Source organism: Oryzias latipes, chromosome 7 (genome assembly GCF_053564925.1).
Source record: "Oryzias latipes strain Hd-rR chromosome 7, Olatipes_Hd-rR_3.1".
Taxonomy (NCBI): domain Eukaryota; kingdom Metazoa; phylum Chordata; class Actinopteri; order Beloniformes; family Adrianichthyidae; genus Oryzias; species Oryzias latipes.
The window spans coordinates 35,045,918-35,063,797 of NC_136243.1; the positions used below are offsets into that span (position 1 = coordinate 35,045,918).

At 42.6% G+C, this 17,880-nt stretch overlaps 1 protein-coding gene and 2 long non-coding RNA genes across 3 annotated transcripts; 1 reads left to right on the plus strand and 2 right to left on the minus strand.

Moving 5' to 3' along the window:
• Nucleotides 1-1,668: 1,668 nt before the first annotated feature.
• On the minus strand, nucleotides 1,669-2,381 carry LOC110015318 (uncharacterized). Its single transcript, XR_013657115.1, has 3 exons — nucleotides 2,259-2,381; nucleotides 2,075-2,137; nucleotides 1,669-1,805 (listed from the first exon to the last, which is right to left on the minus strand). It is a non-coding gene; the product is annotated as an uncharacterized LOC110015318 (long non-coding RNA).
• Nucleotides 2,382-6,443: 4,062 nt separating this feature from the next.
• Nucleotides 6,444-8,485, minus strand: LOC144993847 (uncharacterized). Its single transcript, XR_013657112.1, has 3 exons — nucleotides 8,269-8,485; nucleotides 7,693-7,884; nucleotides 6,444-7,085 (listed from the first exon to the last, which is right to left on the minus strand). It is a non-coding gene; the product is annotated as an uncharacterized LOC144993847 (long non-coding RNA).
• Nucleotides 8,486-8,790: 305 nt separating this feature from the next.
• On the plus strand, nucleotides 8,791-17,189 carry tmco4 (transmembrane and coiled-coil domains 4). The gene is made up of 14 exons (XM_023956322.2): nucleotides 8,791-8,950; nucleotides 9,299-9,431; nucleotides 9,521-9,695; nucleotides 9,850-9,877; nucleotides 9,943-10,072; nucleotides 10,152-10,249; nucleotides 10,332-10,475; nucleotides 10,737-10,856; nucleotides 12,036-12,200; nucleotides 12,280-12,416; nucleotides 15,119-15,203; nucleotides 15,278-15,395; nucleotides 15,471-15,588; nucleotides 16,541-17,189. The coding sequence occupies exons 1-14, from the start codon at nucleotides 8,908-8,910 to the stop codon at nucleotides 16,964-16,966; spliced, it is 1,920 nt and encodes a 639-aa protein (XP_023812090.1). The 5' UTR covers nucleotides 8,791-8,907; the 3' UTR covers nucleotides 16,967-17,189.
• Nucleotides 17,190-17,880: the final 691 nt, after the last annotated feature.

Below are 17,880 nucleotides of genomic sequence, written 5' to 3' on the forward strand. Positions count from 1 at the left end.
GACAGCTGTGAACCTATGAAGTCTGTTTTTGGACTGAACCCACACATGCAAACTCCACACAGAAACTACTTCACTTTTTTTTTTAACGCTCATTTATTTTGAAGGACAGCCACATGAACTTCCGCTTTGGCTGAGCTGGACTCTGCTCAGAAAGCAGCTTCTCGTTTCCTTCTGGCTCCAGAGTTCCTTTCGAGTTTTTAAAAATAGAAAACATTTTCACCATCCAGGTTTCAGCAGTTTGAATCTCATCAGAGTTGATACAATAAATCTTCCTCTCTTTTTTAAAAAACAGAAACCTGGGCTTTGCATCAAGTCACTTAAATCTCTTCATGATTTGAACACAGATTGACTTTACATTTTTGTTTCCAAATATTCTTAGCAGCTTCAGATCAAGTTACTCTAGAATAAAGATTTCGTGATTTGGTTCTTCTGACTTAAAAACCAGCAGCGATTACTGATTGTGCAGATTACCCAAGAGATTAATTAAAAATCCAGAAACCACAAAATACTTCTGACATTTCAACATCTGGGTGTGAATCACTGAAATGAAATGGCTCACAGCCTCCGGCAGGAGAAAGTAAACAAGTGTTTAGACTAATTCAAAGGTCAACAACCTGAAGCCTTCTAATCTGAAATACGCCGCAAGAGTTTAAAGCGGGAAAAAGTGGATCCTTGAGCCTGCAGGGTCTGCATGAAGTCACAACTGGAGGATTTGGCGTGGAAAATATGAACACAGTTTGTGTGCATGGGTGTGTGTTTGTGTGTGTGTGTGAGCACAGACAGACAAAAAGGCAGTGGGAGGAATGGAAGAGAATGGAAAAATTCAAGTGGGACCACACAAAAGGATTCCTCCGTGATGCATTTTTGTCCAGAAACTTGTATTGTTCCAGCGAGACGCCGACAACAGAGCACGCCCTCAGCAAACACACAAAAGTGTGTTGTGAAGAACACAGCAGTGTAGGCAGTGATTGGGAAGCGTTGTGACAGCTTTGTCTGAGTTCTGCTTCATTCCAACCATCAACTGCAGGAAAACACAGGAGACATGTACAAGCACATAATTACAGCGGCGGGCGGCGACTTTCGCCTTGTTTGGCTCTGGTACATACACGAGTAAGACAGCCGCGAGGATCCGTCACGGAACATTTGGGCCGGTCTCACGGGTTCCCTGATGCTTTACCGTGTGTTTTCACTCTTCTCAGAACCTCATTTCCCTGCAGGTTGTGTTGGGCGGCACCACAGGCTCTCACATGCGGCCCTCAGAGACGATGGTCGCATGATGGTGGAATGATGGTAAAGAACCACACTTCCTGTCTTCTTTACCTTCACCCACCCCCCCATGGTTCTGGCACATGTACCCACACATCTGTGAACACAAACACGTGAGCATGTTGGTTCGCCTTCGGGTGTGCAGTGGCTTACCTGTTTTCAGGACTTTAGCCCCACATGGGCGTTTGAACCCAGCTGAGACTCAGAACGCCGCCTCTACACACATATAGTCACCGAGTAAAGCTTCATGGCAGCAAACAGACGGAGATGCCCTGAGAGCCTCAACGGGAGGAGAGACAAACCCAGAGATGACGAGTGGGAATAGTTGATGACATTTTTGCTCAATGCAAGATTCGGGGTGTGACAACTGTGAAACCAGAGTGAAGCCCTAAAGGCTCCCACAGCAGCCTCGGTCAGAGCTTCGTGTAACTTTAGCTCCTAGAGGAAATTCTGTAGTCAGATTTTTGCTGCAGAGCAGCCAGCTGCACACAGGAATGCAAATCAAAGTTTCTGCCAGTCTCTGGTATTTCTGGAGAACACTGAAAACAAGAGGACACAAAACAAGATGGACAGATTAGCGATCCAAGACATTTTGAAGAACCAAACAAGTAGCAGAATGTACATCTAGACGTGTCTGGCACATGACAACAGATAAAAAATGAACCACTGGACTCTTTTTGATGCCTCGACATATTTTTATGATTCATGATGGCTGGTAAACTAAAAATACTGACAGGGAGGGAATTCCCACCAACAGGATGAGAGCAGAGCTACAGTAAGTACCACTGCCTTCCTGAGCAGCGCTCACCTCCTCCTGAGACGTTTTCCTGCCACCAGCGCCAGCATCCTGTGCTCAGCAGGTTTACACCGTCTGCATACATGAAACCTCTCCCTTGATTGTTCCATTTTCGTTCATTTGAGATCTCATCTGTGGCTTCAAGAAGCACGATGCTGGTTCAAAATGCAACAAACAACAATTCAAATCAACTTACTCTGCTATTCGAATACAAATCTATCAAGTTGCACAAATCAATATCCATCGACTGGGTCGTTTCCCAAATCTGGTTGTTTATTTTCATGTTGATCAAAGCTGCCATGCCTGTTTGCTATCTCACAGCAGAACTGGAGGGAATCTCTGAAGTTAGGACATCTGTTTTGCAGTATTCATCAGCCGGCGAGTCTCCGCACTGATGGGGCCAACACCCACTGCAAGTTTCCACAGTAAAATGTCAAAGGCCTCCTCCGGTTCTGCCAAGTTGGGTCACTGGAGCTCTGCTCCACAACTGGTGCAGCCTGGCTTTAAGGGGCTGCTCTTACAATGGTCTTTCTGTGCAGAGGACTGAGAGGAGCATGTTTTTAGTTTTTAAATGGGATTACCTTTCAAGCAGTGTTATTAATTGATAAGTGTATGCATGAAGCATGGGAACAGTCGCCTGAAGATTTAGGGTCACACGTTTGTTTTTATCTAGCAGCTGCAGCTAAAAAGACCCGTAATTTATGACAAAAAGCACATTTGGATTTTAACAGTCCACGCGGGGCTCACTTCAGCAGCATGTGAGAAACCTTTAATGGGCCTGACGTCCTCTGGGAAGACTCCATCAGCTGCTTCCAACATTTTTAAAGGAGGAATTCGTGACTACAACTCTGCTTTGTGCTCCAAAGTTTGGAAGGAGAAAAGGGGATTCACTGTTTCCCAGTTATTCAAACGCTCTCCTGCAGTGTGTTGAGGACATTCATCCACCAACACAACACACTGCTGGAGAAAAGCCCCAAAAGGTCCTTAGAAATCCTAGAACCTCTCCTTGTTTAGAAGCCACATTAGAAAGGTCAGTGGCTGTGACTCATCCAAGTCCGAGTTCTCAGAGTGCTTAGGCGGGTTTTGGGAAGACGGGCCTCTGGACGTCACGAGCTCCTCTCACGTCCAACCCAGCGCTGGGTAAAAAGTGTCTCTCATTTGCCCTTTTTGGTCTTCCTGCCCCTGCTTCCCGAAAGGATTTGCAACTCTCTGATTTGGCTGACTTTTCTTCATTCCATCTTTCCAACTCGAGCATTCTGGTCTCTCTGGGTTGCAGCTGGACTGTCCATCTCCTCTTCTGCTCCTTCATGAGCCACTTTTTTATTGTTCCTGACTTTCTCCTGAGCAGTCCCTGCTGCATTTCACCCTTGGTAACCCATCTGTAAACAATAACAAGAGTTCCTCCTCAAGCCCACACATGTGTGCTGCTGGCAGAGGAGGTTTGGATGCAAATGGGAGTCCCTTTTGGGACATTTTCAGAGGTTTAAATAAGCTTAGATGTTTTCTAATTACAAGTGGATCCTCAAAGGAATCTGTCGGGGCAGGTTCGGATGGAGGGGGGGCTGGCAGCTTATCCAACTTTTTTCAGAAAGCCCTCCAACCCCACTTGTGTCTGCTTGCTGTGAATGGAAGACAAAAGCGGCGGGAACACAAAAGCCTGCGCGCTCAGTCGGTCTGACGAGTCTGAGAACGGCTCAGGTGCAAATTTTGCCCTTCCAGGTGTGAAACAAGCCACAGGGTTCAGACAGGCGGATGACAGGCTCGCTGCAAGGCCCATCCTGCTTGTTAACACAAACATGTGTCATCCACATCCGCTGCCAGCCGTCACACCTTCAAGCCGTTGGAGGTCTGCTGTGCACGTTGAGCGGTCTGTCCACTTCCTGTCCCTTCTGGTTGGAGTGCACACACAGGTGGCGCGGTCCGCTCGGTTCTGGTTTAAGCTCACACATGAGGAGAACCATATTATCTTTTGGTGAGATTGAGACAGAGAAGGATGTGTCGTGTTTGAACTTGTCTGGTCTGTCTGCTTTGAAATGAGTAATCCATTGTAAGTTTTAAAGCACAATCGCACGTGCCGCTCAGCCACAGGGGGGAATTTTTGCTGATTTATGATGGATTTGGCTGAAACTTTCTTTTTCTTTGTCAAAAGTGGCCAAGAGGTTTAAGATTAACAAAGTTCAACAAACACCAGGTTCATTTTTCATGGATTTGTGATTTGGGTTGCAGTAGCCCAAATGTTTAAAAAAAAGTGTCCTCTGGTTAGGGTTAGGCGATGAAAATAAAGGAAGTTGCCCCGAGGGTGCCCCACAAGAGGGCTTAAACGTTCTGTGAGGGTTGGGTTAAAATACATGAGATTGTGTTGAACTAATGATGGAACTAAGTTTCAAAGCATTGTGGCCCAGAATGCACCTGCAGTACTTTGGTCTACTCTGCCATCCCATTTAGAGCACACATCATCAGAAGTAATCATTGAGCGTTTCGACCATTACAACTAGATGCTCTTGTCCAACGGTGGCCCTGCCGCGGTTGCTCATTTCTTGTTGTGTGTTCAATGATTTTGAGGCCAATGGATCCTATTTAGGCCATTCATAAATCGGTCGGTCTGTCGATCGTCCGTCCTTGTACCTCCGGTTGGGTATAGGTCATCCTCAGCTCTCCGTCATCGTCTTCGGTCCCGGACGGTCCTTTCAGTCAGTCAGTCCACTGTCCGTCCTTTTCCTCTGGTTGGGTAGAGAACATCGTCAGCTCCCCGCCATCGTTTACCGTCCCAACGATCCTTTCTAGCGCCCTCCAGGAGTGACCGGTCTTATTGACATCAGCCTCCAGGTTCCTTCTCCACGTGTTCCTTGGTCTTCCTCGTTTTCTCTTCTCCTTCGGATTCCAGGCCTGATGGGTGATGTTGGATGTTTGCTTCCTCAGAGTGTGGCTGATCCAACCCTATCAGCTGGGTAGGCAGGAATCCAGGGTTCGAATAAACAATGGTACTGGGGGCAATTACCATATCAATGGCGAGCAATTAACATCACCCAGTGGGGGCCCTTGCCTACCAGCATGAATGTGCATGAATGCATTTACATGGGCAAAAGTAATCGGAAAGAACGCCTGATCGGAAGAAAAATGCGTCATGTAAACACGCCGTTAGGAATACTCTGCCCCGATCAGACTCGTTCGGATCAAATTTTCTTTCTGATTGAGATAGGTGGGTTATGCCGATTGTTGATCCGATCGTTGTGCATGTAAACGGTTCATTCTGATCAGCAGAGTGTGTCACTACTGCTCTGGTTTAACGTCACGCATAGACGGTGTTTTGCTCCAGAGAAAGCTTTGGAGCTCAAACAGGACCGACTGGCTACTCTGCGGAGGCCCGGTACGAAGCGCCCATCCACTCTTTTACGCCCCTCACGGGGGGGTGCTGGGGAGGAGCGCTTCGTGCCCGTGACGTCTGGACCCTGCGCGGCCCAGGCCCGGGTGCCGGTGGACCGAACAAACTGTGTCTCAGCAGAGCAGCTGGATTAATAACTTTGTGTTTGAGGGGAGGGAGGACGCTTTGTCACGTGTGCTTTTTTGTCGTTTGGTTATGTGTGGGAGACTTCGGATTGCGATCCATCCCGCCGCTCTGGGTTAGCGTCTGCCGGACGCAGGAGAACCGTGTGTTTGAGCAGAGCTCGGACTTCCAGCTCACACAGCGGCTTTGGGCGGTGTGCGAACTTTTAAAAGCAGAAATGTCGCTCAGTCCTTAGAAACCGTTCAAACAATCACATGGATGTGTTTCCAGTCGTGTCCAGATAAAATAAAGGCTGATGTTATTCCACATATTTACGTGCAGCCAAGATGCAGATTGCGGGATTTCCCGCATGGATTTTTATGTTCAAACAAGGCTTATGTTGTTAGCGTGTGTTAGCCTCTCCTGGGAGCTGCGTTCTTCTTCCACAAAAAAGCACTGACCACACGGATTAAAAATAAAACGATGAGCGAACAGGCGCTTCATAATGCTAATAACATAAATAAAAGCACGTTTGGAAGATTGTCTCGTATATTACTGAGCTGCTGCATAAATGTATATGAGAGCAAAGGTTTGTTTAGTGTGGGACTCATTTCCTTTTCTGGTATTTTCAACACTACTGCGCATGCCCAAATGATTTATTCCGACCGAAAGTGTGACCCATGTGAACGTTTGTTCCAATCGGAAAAAGGTTTTCTGATCCCATGTGCACGGTTGAATTTTAATCCGACCATTTATCCGATCAAGATATTTTGCCCATGTAACCACGGCTACTACTGATCCCGCTGATGGTCAGAAGGACCGTAGGTGCGAACTGGCAGCCATGCCTCTACCATCAAGAAGTATGAATGAAGAGTGAATGAATAATGGACACAAGTGTGGCGCTTTGAGCGTATTTTATTATTATAAATATTATTATTATTCTCCTTCAGATCTCTTCTTCCTCTATGGCCTGGTTTGTTCTTTGTCAGAGCTCTGTGATACTGATGGTTTCTGGTCACTGGATCTAGAGGATTCTTCTCAGACAGGAACTGATGAAGGTTTTTGTTGTTTGTGTTTGGCTGACATGCAGGATTAGTCTTTTTCACAACCTCAATTCAAGGAAAATGCACTACATTGTTTAAAAACGGTTGGTTTGGGACAAGTCCCAAATCATTACGGAAACAAGCAGAGTTCAATTGAAGGCGCGGCGTGTCGAGCGGCAGCGCTGATGTGGCCGCATGTAGAGGCCTGTTCACGACACCCCAGAGAGATCAGCGGCAGCATAAACAGGAAGACTTTCAGACACAGAGAAACACGACTCATGCAGGTCTGCAGATTCCTCTGTGGCAAGACCGGGACATTATTTTGACAAATACCCACACCGTACAAAGTGGCCATCCACACGGAGGCCTGCTGGGCGTTTTCATCAACCTGATGAACTTTTCCGCTGTTTGTCTTCTGCTGGAATCTGACGGTGGAGGAGCTGCAGTCAGTGAGATGAAAAAACTGAAAAACCTGAACCAAACTCTGATCATTTATCTGCAAAGAACAAACAAAAATAGTTTCTCACTTATGTGCTTAAAAAACAACTATTGTTCAAATCCATAGTTTGACTTTGACTTTTGTGGATCTCAGTAAAAATACACAAACGTGCTTTAAGCAGATCAACTGATTTCTTTACATTTACAGTAAAGACCCTGAAGAAAAATGACTAAAGGAGGAAAAAAAGGTTAAGACGATAAAAGACACCTATACGATGAAAATATATAAAAACAAAACTATAGCAAGAAAAAAGAACTATATGATGAACAAAGACAACTATAGGATGAAAAAATACAACTGAGGGAGGAAAAAACTATGGAACAAAAATAATAAGACTATAAAGGAAAACAATTGTATGAAAAAAGAGTACTATGGGATGCAACAATGAACTAAAGTGTCACACAGAGAGGCTGAGATCTTCCTTTGGACCTAGATCCATCAGACTCCATAAACTGCTATGTTACATGTGAACAAAGCAGGAACAAAACGTTCATATGGAAGGCGATGACAGTGTCTGTGTGGGGAGGACTGTCCTCCTGTTCGAGTTCTTACTGCAGTGGAGCTGCAGAAGCCTGCAGCTGAACGCACTCTGATGTTTACTTACAGGAACTCTGCAGTTATCCCTTATGCTGAGTCGCCTGTGCAACATTCCTCCTGCCATAATCAGTCAACTCCTCCGGCTCCTCTTCTCTTGCCTTCACGTTGTTTGGTTTCCTTCAGTGAACGCTCTTACTCCAAACGATGGCTGCTGATAAAATTGTGCTCTAACCACACATGTATGGGAGACGTGCAACAGCTTGATATGAAAGAGGAAAAAGGTCAGCTTTGTCACATGAGGTGCATAGAAGGCTGTGGCGATAGAAAAAACCTCCAGCCTGACAAGGGTTTAATAATATAATGTAATACAATACAATATAATATAATATAATATAATATAATATAATATAATATAATATAATATAATATAATATAATATAATATAATATAATATAATACAAAATAATATAATAGAATACAATATAAAATAATACAAAATAATAAAAAATAATATAATATTATATTATTTAATAGAATTTAATAGAATATAATTGTATGTTTAGATACTGAAATCCCCCTTTAAAGACCTGCACTAAGACTTGCGTGTCCGTAGTTGTATCTCTGAAGTGACAGTCTCACCTACCGGTCAGATTGTGAATCACCGCTGGATCTTCTGGTGAACGTTTTCCTTCCTCCGCGCGGGAAGCTGCTCATCCTTCGGTTAAACTTCCGGGATGTTGAATTTTAGTCCAGGTGAATGTAAGCAGTTCATTCGCAGACACAAATCATTAAAAATAGTTCACTTTCACGTTAGTTGTTGTCAATCAGAAATAAACTTCTGCCCTCTTCCGACAACACGTGGAAGTGACGTCACTTTTAATGTCTTTCGATGCCATTAAAAGTGTGGTAAATAACGAAACTCTGACGAGAAAAGTGATTAAACCTACAAAAAGTACTCTCTATCTTTTATTAATACTTAGGAAACTTTATTTTTTATTTTTTATTGTAAGTCTCGGTAGTATGGCTGCTGAATTTCTCCAATTTATTTTATCGTTTTTTATCAAATGTAAATGTAGGCTTTCCTTTTCACGGCTATGTTGTTCTTCAGCAAACACTGATTGTAACAGAAAATAATAATTATATTTATTATTTATTTACATTTTTACTTTAAATCATAACGAATAAATATTTAAGAAGAATCGGAAGTTTCTAGAGCTGTAAATTCAGAGCTCAGTGAGAGCACTTGAACGCACCAAAAGTTAGTCTGTTGATTTCTGCAGTCATGGAGGAAAAACTAGACAACACGGACTCGGATTTCTTACCAGGTGAAGGTTTTTTGTTGTCTCACGTCGGTTTGAAGCCGTTAGAGGCGGGAATCGGATAAACGTGGAGGCTGTAGCCGCTCACAGCGTCACGTCGGCCGAACAGCTGTTCCTCAAACTTTGGTCAAAAGTGGCCGTTTGGCTTCAGTAATCAATCAAAGCAAAAGATGAACGGAAATGTGTGCAGCGCGTTTCCGGGTTGAGGTCAGCTCAGAGAAATGTGTTGAACATCTCTCAGAAACAGATGCGATTCTTTGGTGTGAACCTGGGACCTAAAGGGATCTGATGCTTGTGTTTTCACCTCGTTGGATGAAAAAATGGATCCTTTTCCTCTTGACTCTTTAACTCCAGATCCTGGGGGGCCACAACAAGATGCTCCAAAGGAGAAGATCATCAGCAGACAGCTGCCTGAAGCCAGTCGATTTGCTTTTGCTGCGCTGTGCGGCGTCTCCTTAGGACAGCTGTTTGCTGGATGTGAGAACAGGTGAGTGGATCCTGAAGGACAGGTGTTCTTCTGACCAACACCTGAGTCTTCGGACCCTAAATCCTGTTTGCTGTGGTCTGTCGTCACAGATCTTTCAGGGAGCTGTTCCTGAAGGACTTGGTGAGCTGGCTGGACCTGGACGAGTCGGTGATGCCCGTCATGGGGGCTTTCTTGTCAGGTTTGGGCGTGGAGGGTTCTGACACCTTTCTGTCCATCCTACAAGCCGACCCACTTCTGGCTGCAGGAGCCACCCCCATCATACAGGTAATGCGCTCTCCAGGGAAAGGCTGAGACGCACGGAGTAGCTAGGGTAGAAAGATGCCCAGCTAAGGGGGTGCAGCCCCCCCCCCCCATGGTGTAGCGGTTCTGCTTTGGTCAAGTTTGAACTCAAAGCTTAAATGTTGTGGTTTGGTTCCAGGATCTGGTGTCCTTCTCCATCAAAGACGGTAAGACTCTCGTGAAAGGGAATGGCTGCCGGCGACGGGAGTGTGCTGACCTCTCGTGTTGTCAGGCCAGTACGATGCCAGAGCCAGGGTTCTGATCCGCCACGTCGGCTGTCTGCTGCGCACGTCGCCGCGGCGGCTGGAGGAGTTTGAGGAGACTCTGGGGGAGAGTTTGAGGGAGGCGGTAGAGGAGAGCGAGTACGGTTCATCCCCGCAGCTCAGACGGACGTTTCATCACAGCAGCGGCTTGACTCTGCGTCCGGCTCTTCCTCTGCAGGGAGGAGTCCACGAGGCGGCTGAGACGAGAAAGAGGGCGGAAGCTGAGGCGCTACCTCCTCATCGGCCTGGCCACAGTGGGTGGGGGGACCGTGATCGGTGAGAAGGAGCCGCCTGTCCACAGACGTTTGGGAAACTTCTAGAAGGAATGAGCGTCCATCTTATATCGTGTTGTTTCCAGGCGTGACCGGAGGACTGGCAGCACCTTTTGTGGCGGCAGGTGCCGGCGCCGTGCTGGGGGCGGGAGGTGCTGCTGCTCTGGGCTCAGCCGCTGGGATCGCAATAATGGCATCTTTGTTTGGGGCGGCGGGGGCCGGGCTGACGGGTAAGAGGGCGGATCCTGCCGTGGGTGAATAGTGGGATCATCAAACACTTCCCATCAGCTGTTTGGGAAACCAGGATCCTCACATTTCCAGAACCTTCAGGCTCGGCTCTGTTGGAACGCCGTCCTTCGGTTCTTCTATGTCTTTAGACTTCCATCTGATAGTTGATGTGAACCTGGAGGATCTGTAGACCTGGACTCGTGAGGACGTTTGCGTTCTTCTGCTCGTACGTTTCCACAGCTGACTGACGGCGTTCTCTGCAGGATATAAAATGAAGAGGTGTGTTGGCGCCATCGAGGAGTTTGAGTTCCTGCCGATGAGCTCCGGGAAGCATCTCCACGTGAGCATCGCGGTGACAGGCTGGCTCTGCAGCGGGAAGTACAGTGAGTCACGACGACGGGAGTCCAGCTCCCGTTTGTGTTCGGAGGAGAATCCGCTTGATTCCACCTTTCAGGGAAAAAGGCAGCGGATGGAACAGTCCACAGAAGGCCGTGAAGACAGACCCACCACTTCTACCACGTCATCATTCATGGTTTTGCAGGTTAAAAGCTGATGGCAGCTTCACAGAAGTAATAAAGAATGATAAATGTAGTCCAGCGGCAGCAGCAGTCGTCTTAGAATCAGGACCATGGTGAACAACCATCTTGGGATTTTAATCTGTCGCCTTCTAAATCTCCTCGCGCATCCTTGGCTCAAGGCGAACGAAACGATACGACGTGAACATATTAGGAAGGAGGGCGCGGTTCTTCGGCCAATTCATCTAAAGTTACGTAGACCTGTTTGTCCCCGCCAGCCAATCAGAAAATGAAATGGTTGCTATGGAGATAAAACCAACAGGAAAGCCACCTTTTTCTCATGAACGTCACATGGGGCTCTTACCGGAGGGGGGAAAGGAGAGAGTGAGGGGCTTGTAGCAGCTGATAGGGTGGGTCAATAGGGGGTGGCGAGGGCAGGAGCGGGTACCGCGTGCAGGCAGACACCTTTCATTTTGTTGGGACAACGTTTGACCAAATCCTCCCGATTAGCAGCACTGCAGACTACTGCGTCAACTGTGGGGCTCTGGGAATTGTAGTTTTTGGTGGATTTAAGTACATTTGGACTGGATGACTTTTTTTTTTTCCCTCAAGTTGTCAGGAGGTCATTAAAATATCGACACCGTGTGCCAGTCGTCCTGCGTTTACTTTGAAGTTAGAGCTTTTACTCACCTGAGCGCGTCAAAATCGATGCATTACACCCCGAAAGAGCGCTTGGCTGGAGTCTTCGCTGTGCTTGAGAACCTTTTAGGGGTTGATACCACCTTTGGAAAGGACAGACGCTCTTCCACAAGGCCACTGAACCAGTGTATGAGTGACTAGGAAAATAAGACCAACTCCTCTGAGTTTAGATTCAAATGCTTTTGTTGTGTTAGAGATGAAACGGCATCCATTTCTGCTTAAACTCGGCTCTTCAGCCTTTCTCATCCGCTAAAACAAACTCATCTGCCGCCGAGCGCCCCCTCCACCACGCCGCCTGCAAAAGCCCTTCAGGCTGAAGTGCCGCGCCGATGTTCTGCTGTGTTCCAGGCTCGTTCCAGGCCCCGTGGAGCAGCCTGGGGGAGTGTGGGGAGCAGTACTGCCTGGTGTGGGAGTCCCGCTTCCTCAGGGATCTGGGTTCGGCCATGACCTCTTTGCTGGACGGGCTGGTCAGCATGGTGGCTCAGGAAGCCCTGAAGTACACGGTGCTCTCAGGTAGGAGGTGACCGTGCAGGTGGCCCCTCCCCTTCTCTGTCGGTTCTCACCGCCGTCTTTGATGCCGCCGATTTTCCAGGCATTGTGACCGCCCTGACTTGGCCCGCGTCCCTGCTGGCCGCCGCCAGCGTCATCGACAACCCCTGGTGCGTCTGTCTGAACCGCTCGGCGGAGGTGGGGAAACACCTGGCGCAGGTTCTGAGAAGCAGGCAGCAGGTAGATTCCAGCTCCTTTCTGTTCCAGCAGACGTTTATCCGGGGGGGTCAGGCTGCTCCGGCTCCCCTCTGGTTTGGTAGAGTCTGCTGCTTTTCTCAGCAAACGCTGCTGACATACCGAGCAGAACATCTTCATCCTCTGCTGCCTGAAGATGAGGCGGCGGCGACTGCAGCCGTGCAGAAAACATGAATGTGCTTGACAAATCAAACTTTATTTATAATCTTTATTTATATACTTGATTTATTTATTTAAACTTTATTAAAAAAAACAATTCAAACTCGTATTTATAATCTTTATTTATACACTTGATTTATTCATTTAAACTTTATTTATTGAAAAAATCAATTAAAACTTTTATTTATAAACTTTATTTATAAACTTGATTTATTTATTTAAACTTTATTAAAAAAAACAATTCAAACTTTTATTTATAAACTTTATTTATACACTTGATCTATTCATTTAAACTTTATTTATTGAAAAAATCAATTAAAACTTTTATTTATAAACTTTATTTATAAACTTGATTTATTCATTTAAACTTTATTTATTGAAAAAATCAATTCAAACTTTTATTTATAAACTTTATTTATAAACTTGATTTATTTATTTAAACTTTATTAAAAAAAACAATTCAAACTTTTATTTATAAACTTTATTTATAAACTTGATTTATTTATTTAAACTTTATTAAAAAACAAAATTCAAACTTTTATTTATAAACTTTATTTATAATCTTTATTTATATACTTGATTTATTTATTTAAACTTTATTAAAAAAAACAATTCAAACTCGTATTTATAATCTTTATTTATACACTTGATTTATTCATTTAAACTTTATTTATTGAAAAAATCAATTAAAACTTTTATTTATAAACTTTATTTATAAACTTGATTTATTTATTTAAACTTTATTAAAAAAAACAATTCAAACTTTTATTTATAAACTTTATTTATACACTTGATCTATTCATTTAAACTTTATTTATTGAAAAAATCAATTAAAACTTTTATTTATAAACTTTATTTATAAACTTGATTTATTCATTTAAACTTTATTTATTGAAAAAATCAATTAAAACTTTTATGTATAAACTTTATTTATAAACTTGATTTATTTATTTAAACTTTATTAAAAAAAACAATTCAATATTTTATTTATAAACTTGATTTATACACTTGATTTATTCATTTAAACTTTATTAAAAAACACAATTCAAACTTTTATTTATAAACTTGATTTATTTATTTAAACTTTATTAAAAAAAAACAATTCAAACTTTTATTTATAAACTTGATTTATTTATTTAAACTTTATTAAAAAAACAATTCTAACTTTTATTTATAAACTTTATTTATACACTTGATTTATTCATTTAAACTTTATTTATTGAAAAAAACAATTCAAACTTTTATTTATAAACTTTATTTATAAACTTGATTTATTTATTTAAACTTTATTTTAAAAAAGTTCAAACTTTTATTTATAAACTTTATTTATAAACTTGATTTATTTATTTAAACTTTATTAAAAAAAACAATTCAAACTTTTATTTATAAACTTTATTTATACACTAGATTTATTCATTTAAACTTTATTTATTGAAAAAATCAATTCAAACTTTTATTTATAAACTGTTTTATTTATTTAAACTTCATTTATAAAAAATTAAATCAACATTTTATTTAAAAACTTTATTTATAAACTTTATTTATTTATTTAAACTTTATTTAAAAAAATTCAAACTTTTATTTATAAACTTTATTTATAAACTTGATTCATTTATTTAAACTTTATTAAAAAAACAATTCAAACTTTTATTTATAAACTTTATTTAAACACTGGATTTATTCATTTAAACTTTATTTATTGAAAAAATCAATTCAAACTTTTATTTATAAACTGTTTTATTTATTTAAACTTCATTTATAAAAAATTAAATCAACATTTTATTTAAAAACTTTATTTATAAACTTTATTTATTTAAACTTTATTTATAAAAAAATTAAATCAAACTTTTAGTTATAAACTTTATTTATTTAAACTTTATTTATAAAAAATTAAATCAAACTTTTATTTATAAACTTCATTTATAAACTTGATTCATTTATTTAAACTTTATTTATAAAAAATCCAATCAAACTTTTATTTATAAACTTTGAATTTATTTAAACTTTATAAAAAAATCAAATCAAACTTTTATATATAAATGTTATAAATTATTTATTTATTTAAACTTAAATATATTTATTTGTTAAAGCGCTTCTTAGATATTGCCCAACTTGAAGCGCTTTTACATTTACACCAGAAATAAACAAAAACTGCACAATGTTACAATATTAACTTAATCTCCAGCTGCCCCAGCAAGGGCGACAACCGTGGCAACAACCACCGACCAGGCCGGCAAGTCCTGGAAGAAAAGATCCTCACAAGAAACACTGAGGCTAAAATCATGATAAGATGCTAAAATTAAAGACATAAGATGTATATAAAAACATAAAAATGAAAATAAGATTAAATGCATAAAATGAAATTGAATACATAAGATGATATATACTAAAATTAGCAGATGAGATCAACTAAAAGGCAAATGAAAATGGTGGGTCTTGAGCCTCTTCTTCATAACGGCTGTTAGATCTCAGACTTTCATAACTTTGATGTTTACCGATGCGATGATGGATCCCTGCTGCTCCTGCAGGGGAGGCGGCCCGTCAGCCTCATCGGCTTCAGTCTGGGAGCTCGAGTCATCTACTACTGTCTGCAGGAGCTCGCCAGAGATCAAGGTAGGAGCTCCCTGGGTTTGAAATCTGGAGCCCACACTGTATAGTGGTGAACCTGTTTTCCTCTGTGCGGTCAGGCAGTGAGGGGGTGGTGGAAGACGTGGTTCTGCTGGGGGCTCCGGTGGACGGCTCAGAGAAGGCCTGGGAGAGGATGACCCGGGTGGTGGCCGGGAAAATCGTCAACGGATACTGCAGGTGAAGCCGAGCGTTTGTCTTTGGCCTCTTGGAAGGAGATTCTACGTTGACGTTCTTGTGCACGGCGCTCCTCAGGGGGGACTGGCTGCTGGGCTTCCTGTACCGCGGCTCCGCCGCACAGCTGTCCGTCGCTGGACTGCAGCCGGTCGGCGTCCAGGACCGGCGCATCATCAACGTGGATCTGTCCTCCGTGGTGAGTCTGAGCTCAGGAACGGCAGGATGATATTTTCTGTAAGATATTTCTGTAAGTATTCAATAAAAACCCTGCTATCGTGTTAATAAATGCATAATAGAACATTTAGTCAAACTAAAAACTAAACACGGTGTGATCGTGAAATGGAGCAGGAACTTAAGCAGAAACTCGTATTTTATCTTTTGGGCGCTGCTGCTGCAGAATCTGCTCGTCTCTCAACCAACTGTTACTAAAACCGTTTTATTGTTTCATTAAAAGAACAAAAAACGTCTTTTTCAAATGTTTCTCCTTCAGTTCTTTCACCCAAAAATGATTTAAAATCACACATCCTGATACTTATTTATCACGAATAAATTATTAGTCTTTTTTACGTTTACAGTAAGGTAAAGTAAAAAGACAGTAAAGGGCAGTAAAGTGCAAAAAAAGACTAAAGTTAAAACAATAAAGTACAGTAAAAACACATCAAAGTCTAGTTAAAAGCAGGAAAGTAAGAAGACAGTAAAGTACATCAAAATGACAGCAAAGGGAAATAAATAAGTAAAAAAACATGAATGTCCAGTAAAAAGACACAAAAAAAGGTATGGTTCATAAAAAGACAATGAAAAAAAAAATAGTTGTAGTTAGAATGCATTAGCGTCCAATAAATAGTTAAGTATGGTACAAAAAAAATACAGTAAAGTAAAAAAGACAGTAAACCAAGTAATGTATAGCAGAAAATACTGTAAAAGGACAATTTAGTGCATAAAAACAAACAACAAAATTACTTTTTCAAATGATAGGGTACATCTGCTGGAGTCATTTGAAACACAAATATAAAAACAGAAAACAGATCATTTTGGTAATAAAAGTCTTTGTAAATAAATATTAACAATCCTAAAGTAAGTCTTAAAGTATTCAAAACGCGCCTTAATGTGCACATAGATGAAGGATGAAGGCTGTTCTCCCTCTACAGGTGAAAGGTCACCTGGACTACATGCGGCAGATGGACACCATCCTGGTGGCAGTCGGCGTTCCCACCAAAGAGGTCCCAGGAGCCGCCATTGCTCTGCCTTACTCCGTGACAGGCCGGGACGTCGCTGACCAAAAAGGGGACGCGGCGTTGAATCCTGCGGAGGAGGCGGAGCCTCGTGCTCAGGGAGGAGGAGCAGGGGTGGAGGAAGGCGGAACCGGATGGGACATCCCCGACATTTCTGATCTGCTAGACTCCGCTGATGAGACGGAACAGGAGGACCGAACCTCCACCCAGATCAGTTCCACGCTAGAGGGCGGTGTCACGGATGCTCGGCGGGGCAGAGCGGAGGGGGCGGAGCTGGAGGAGGAGCAGCTTTCGTGGAGCTGGAAGGACGCGGACTGGACCACAGTGAACCCACACGAGTGAAGCTGCCAGGATCCTGAAAGCTTCCAAACTGACATTTTCTCCAGGCTGTTTGAGCCACTCTGCCCCCCCAATAAGTCCTGCATTTTCCCCTGAAGTTTCCATGACAACAGCCGTGTTTTAGCCGTGCTGTGAATCCATGCATGATTGTGAATTTACAGACTAACTGTACCTGCTGTAATTTATTTTTATAAATGAGCGTTGTGCGCGTGGTTTGGCGCTTTAACTGGGTCGGCGTCCTGTCCTCTGAGTTTTTGTCACTTTGCTCGGTTGCTATGGTTAACATGGCAGCAGCGGGGTTTCCATATGGCCGGGGGCTCTGCAGCAACTGTGCTGTTTTTCAGAAGGACGTGTGAATCAGAATAACTGCTTCAACAATGAAGCTAAACTTAAAAAAAGAAAAACCCTGAGGATTCTTTACACGGTGAGTTGAATGTTAGTTCATTTGATTAGAAGATAAAAAGTCATTTGAGAAGAGCAAAATCCTCGTCAATCACCCATCGTTCGCTCATGCGAGGCAGAAAAGTCCTCCTATAGGTGGAGGTCACCTGTCCCACGTCGGTGGAGGTGGGAACGTTTTATTCAGATAACTGCAGGGCCCAGAACTGATTTCCATTTCAAGCGGGTTTAACCTCAAAACAAAAAAGGTCAACAGGAACAAACAGAGCGCGCTCAGTCACCACCAAGCCACAGCACTCCAGAGACAAAGCGTGGGTGGGCGGGGCTTCCTATCTACTTTTTTTTATATATATATAAAAGAAAGTTAATTCCTCACTGCAAACCACGAATGACCATCATTCCTTCTCGGTTACATAAATGAGCAGTTTAATGTTTTACAGCAGCTCTCGTTTCATCTAATTAATGAGGATTTTGGTATTTTTACTCACCTTTCCTTGCAGATAAAAGGTCAGTTTCCT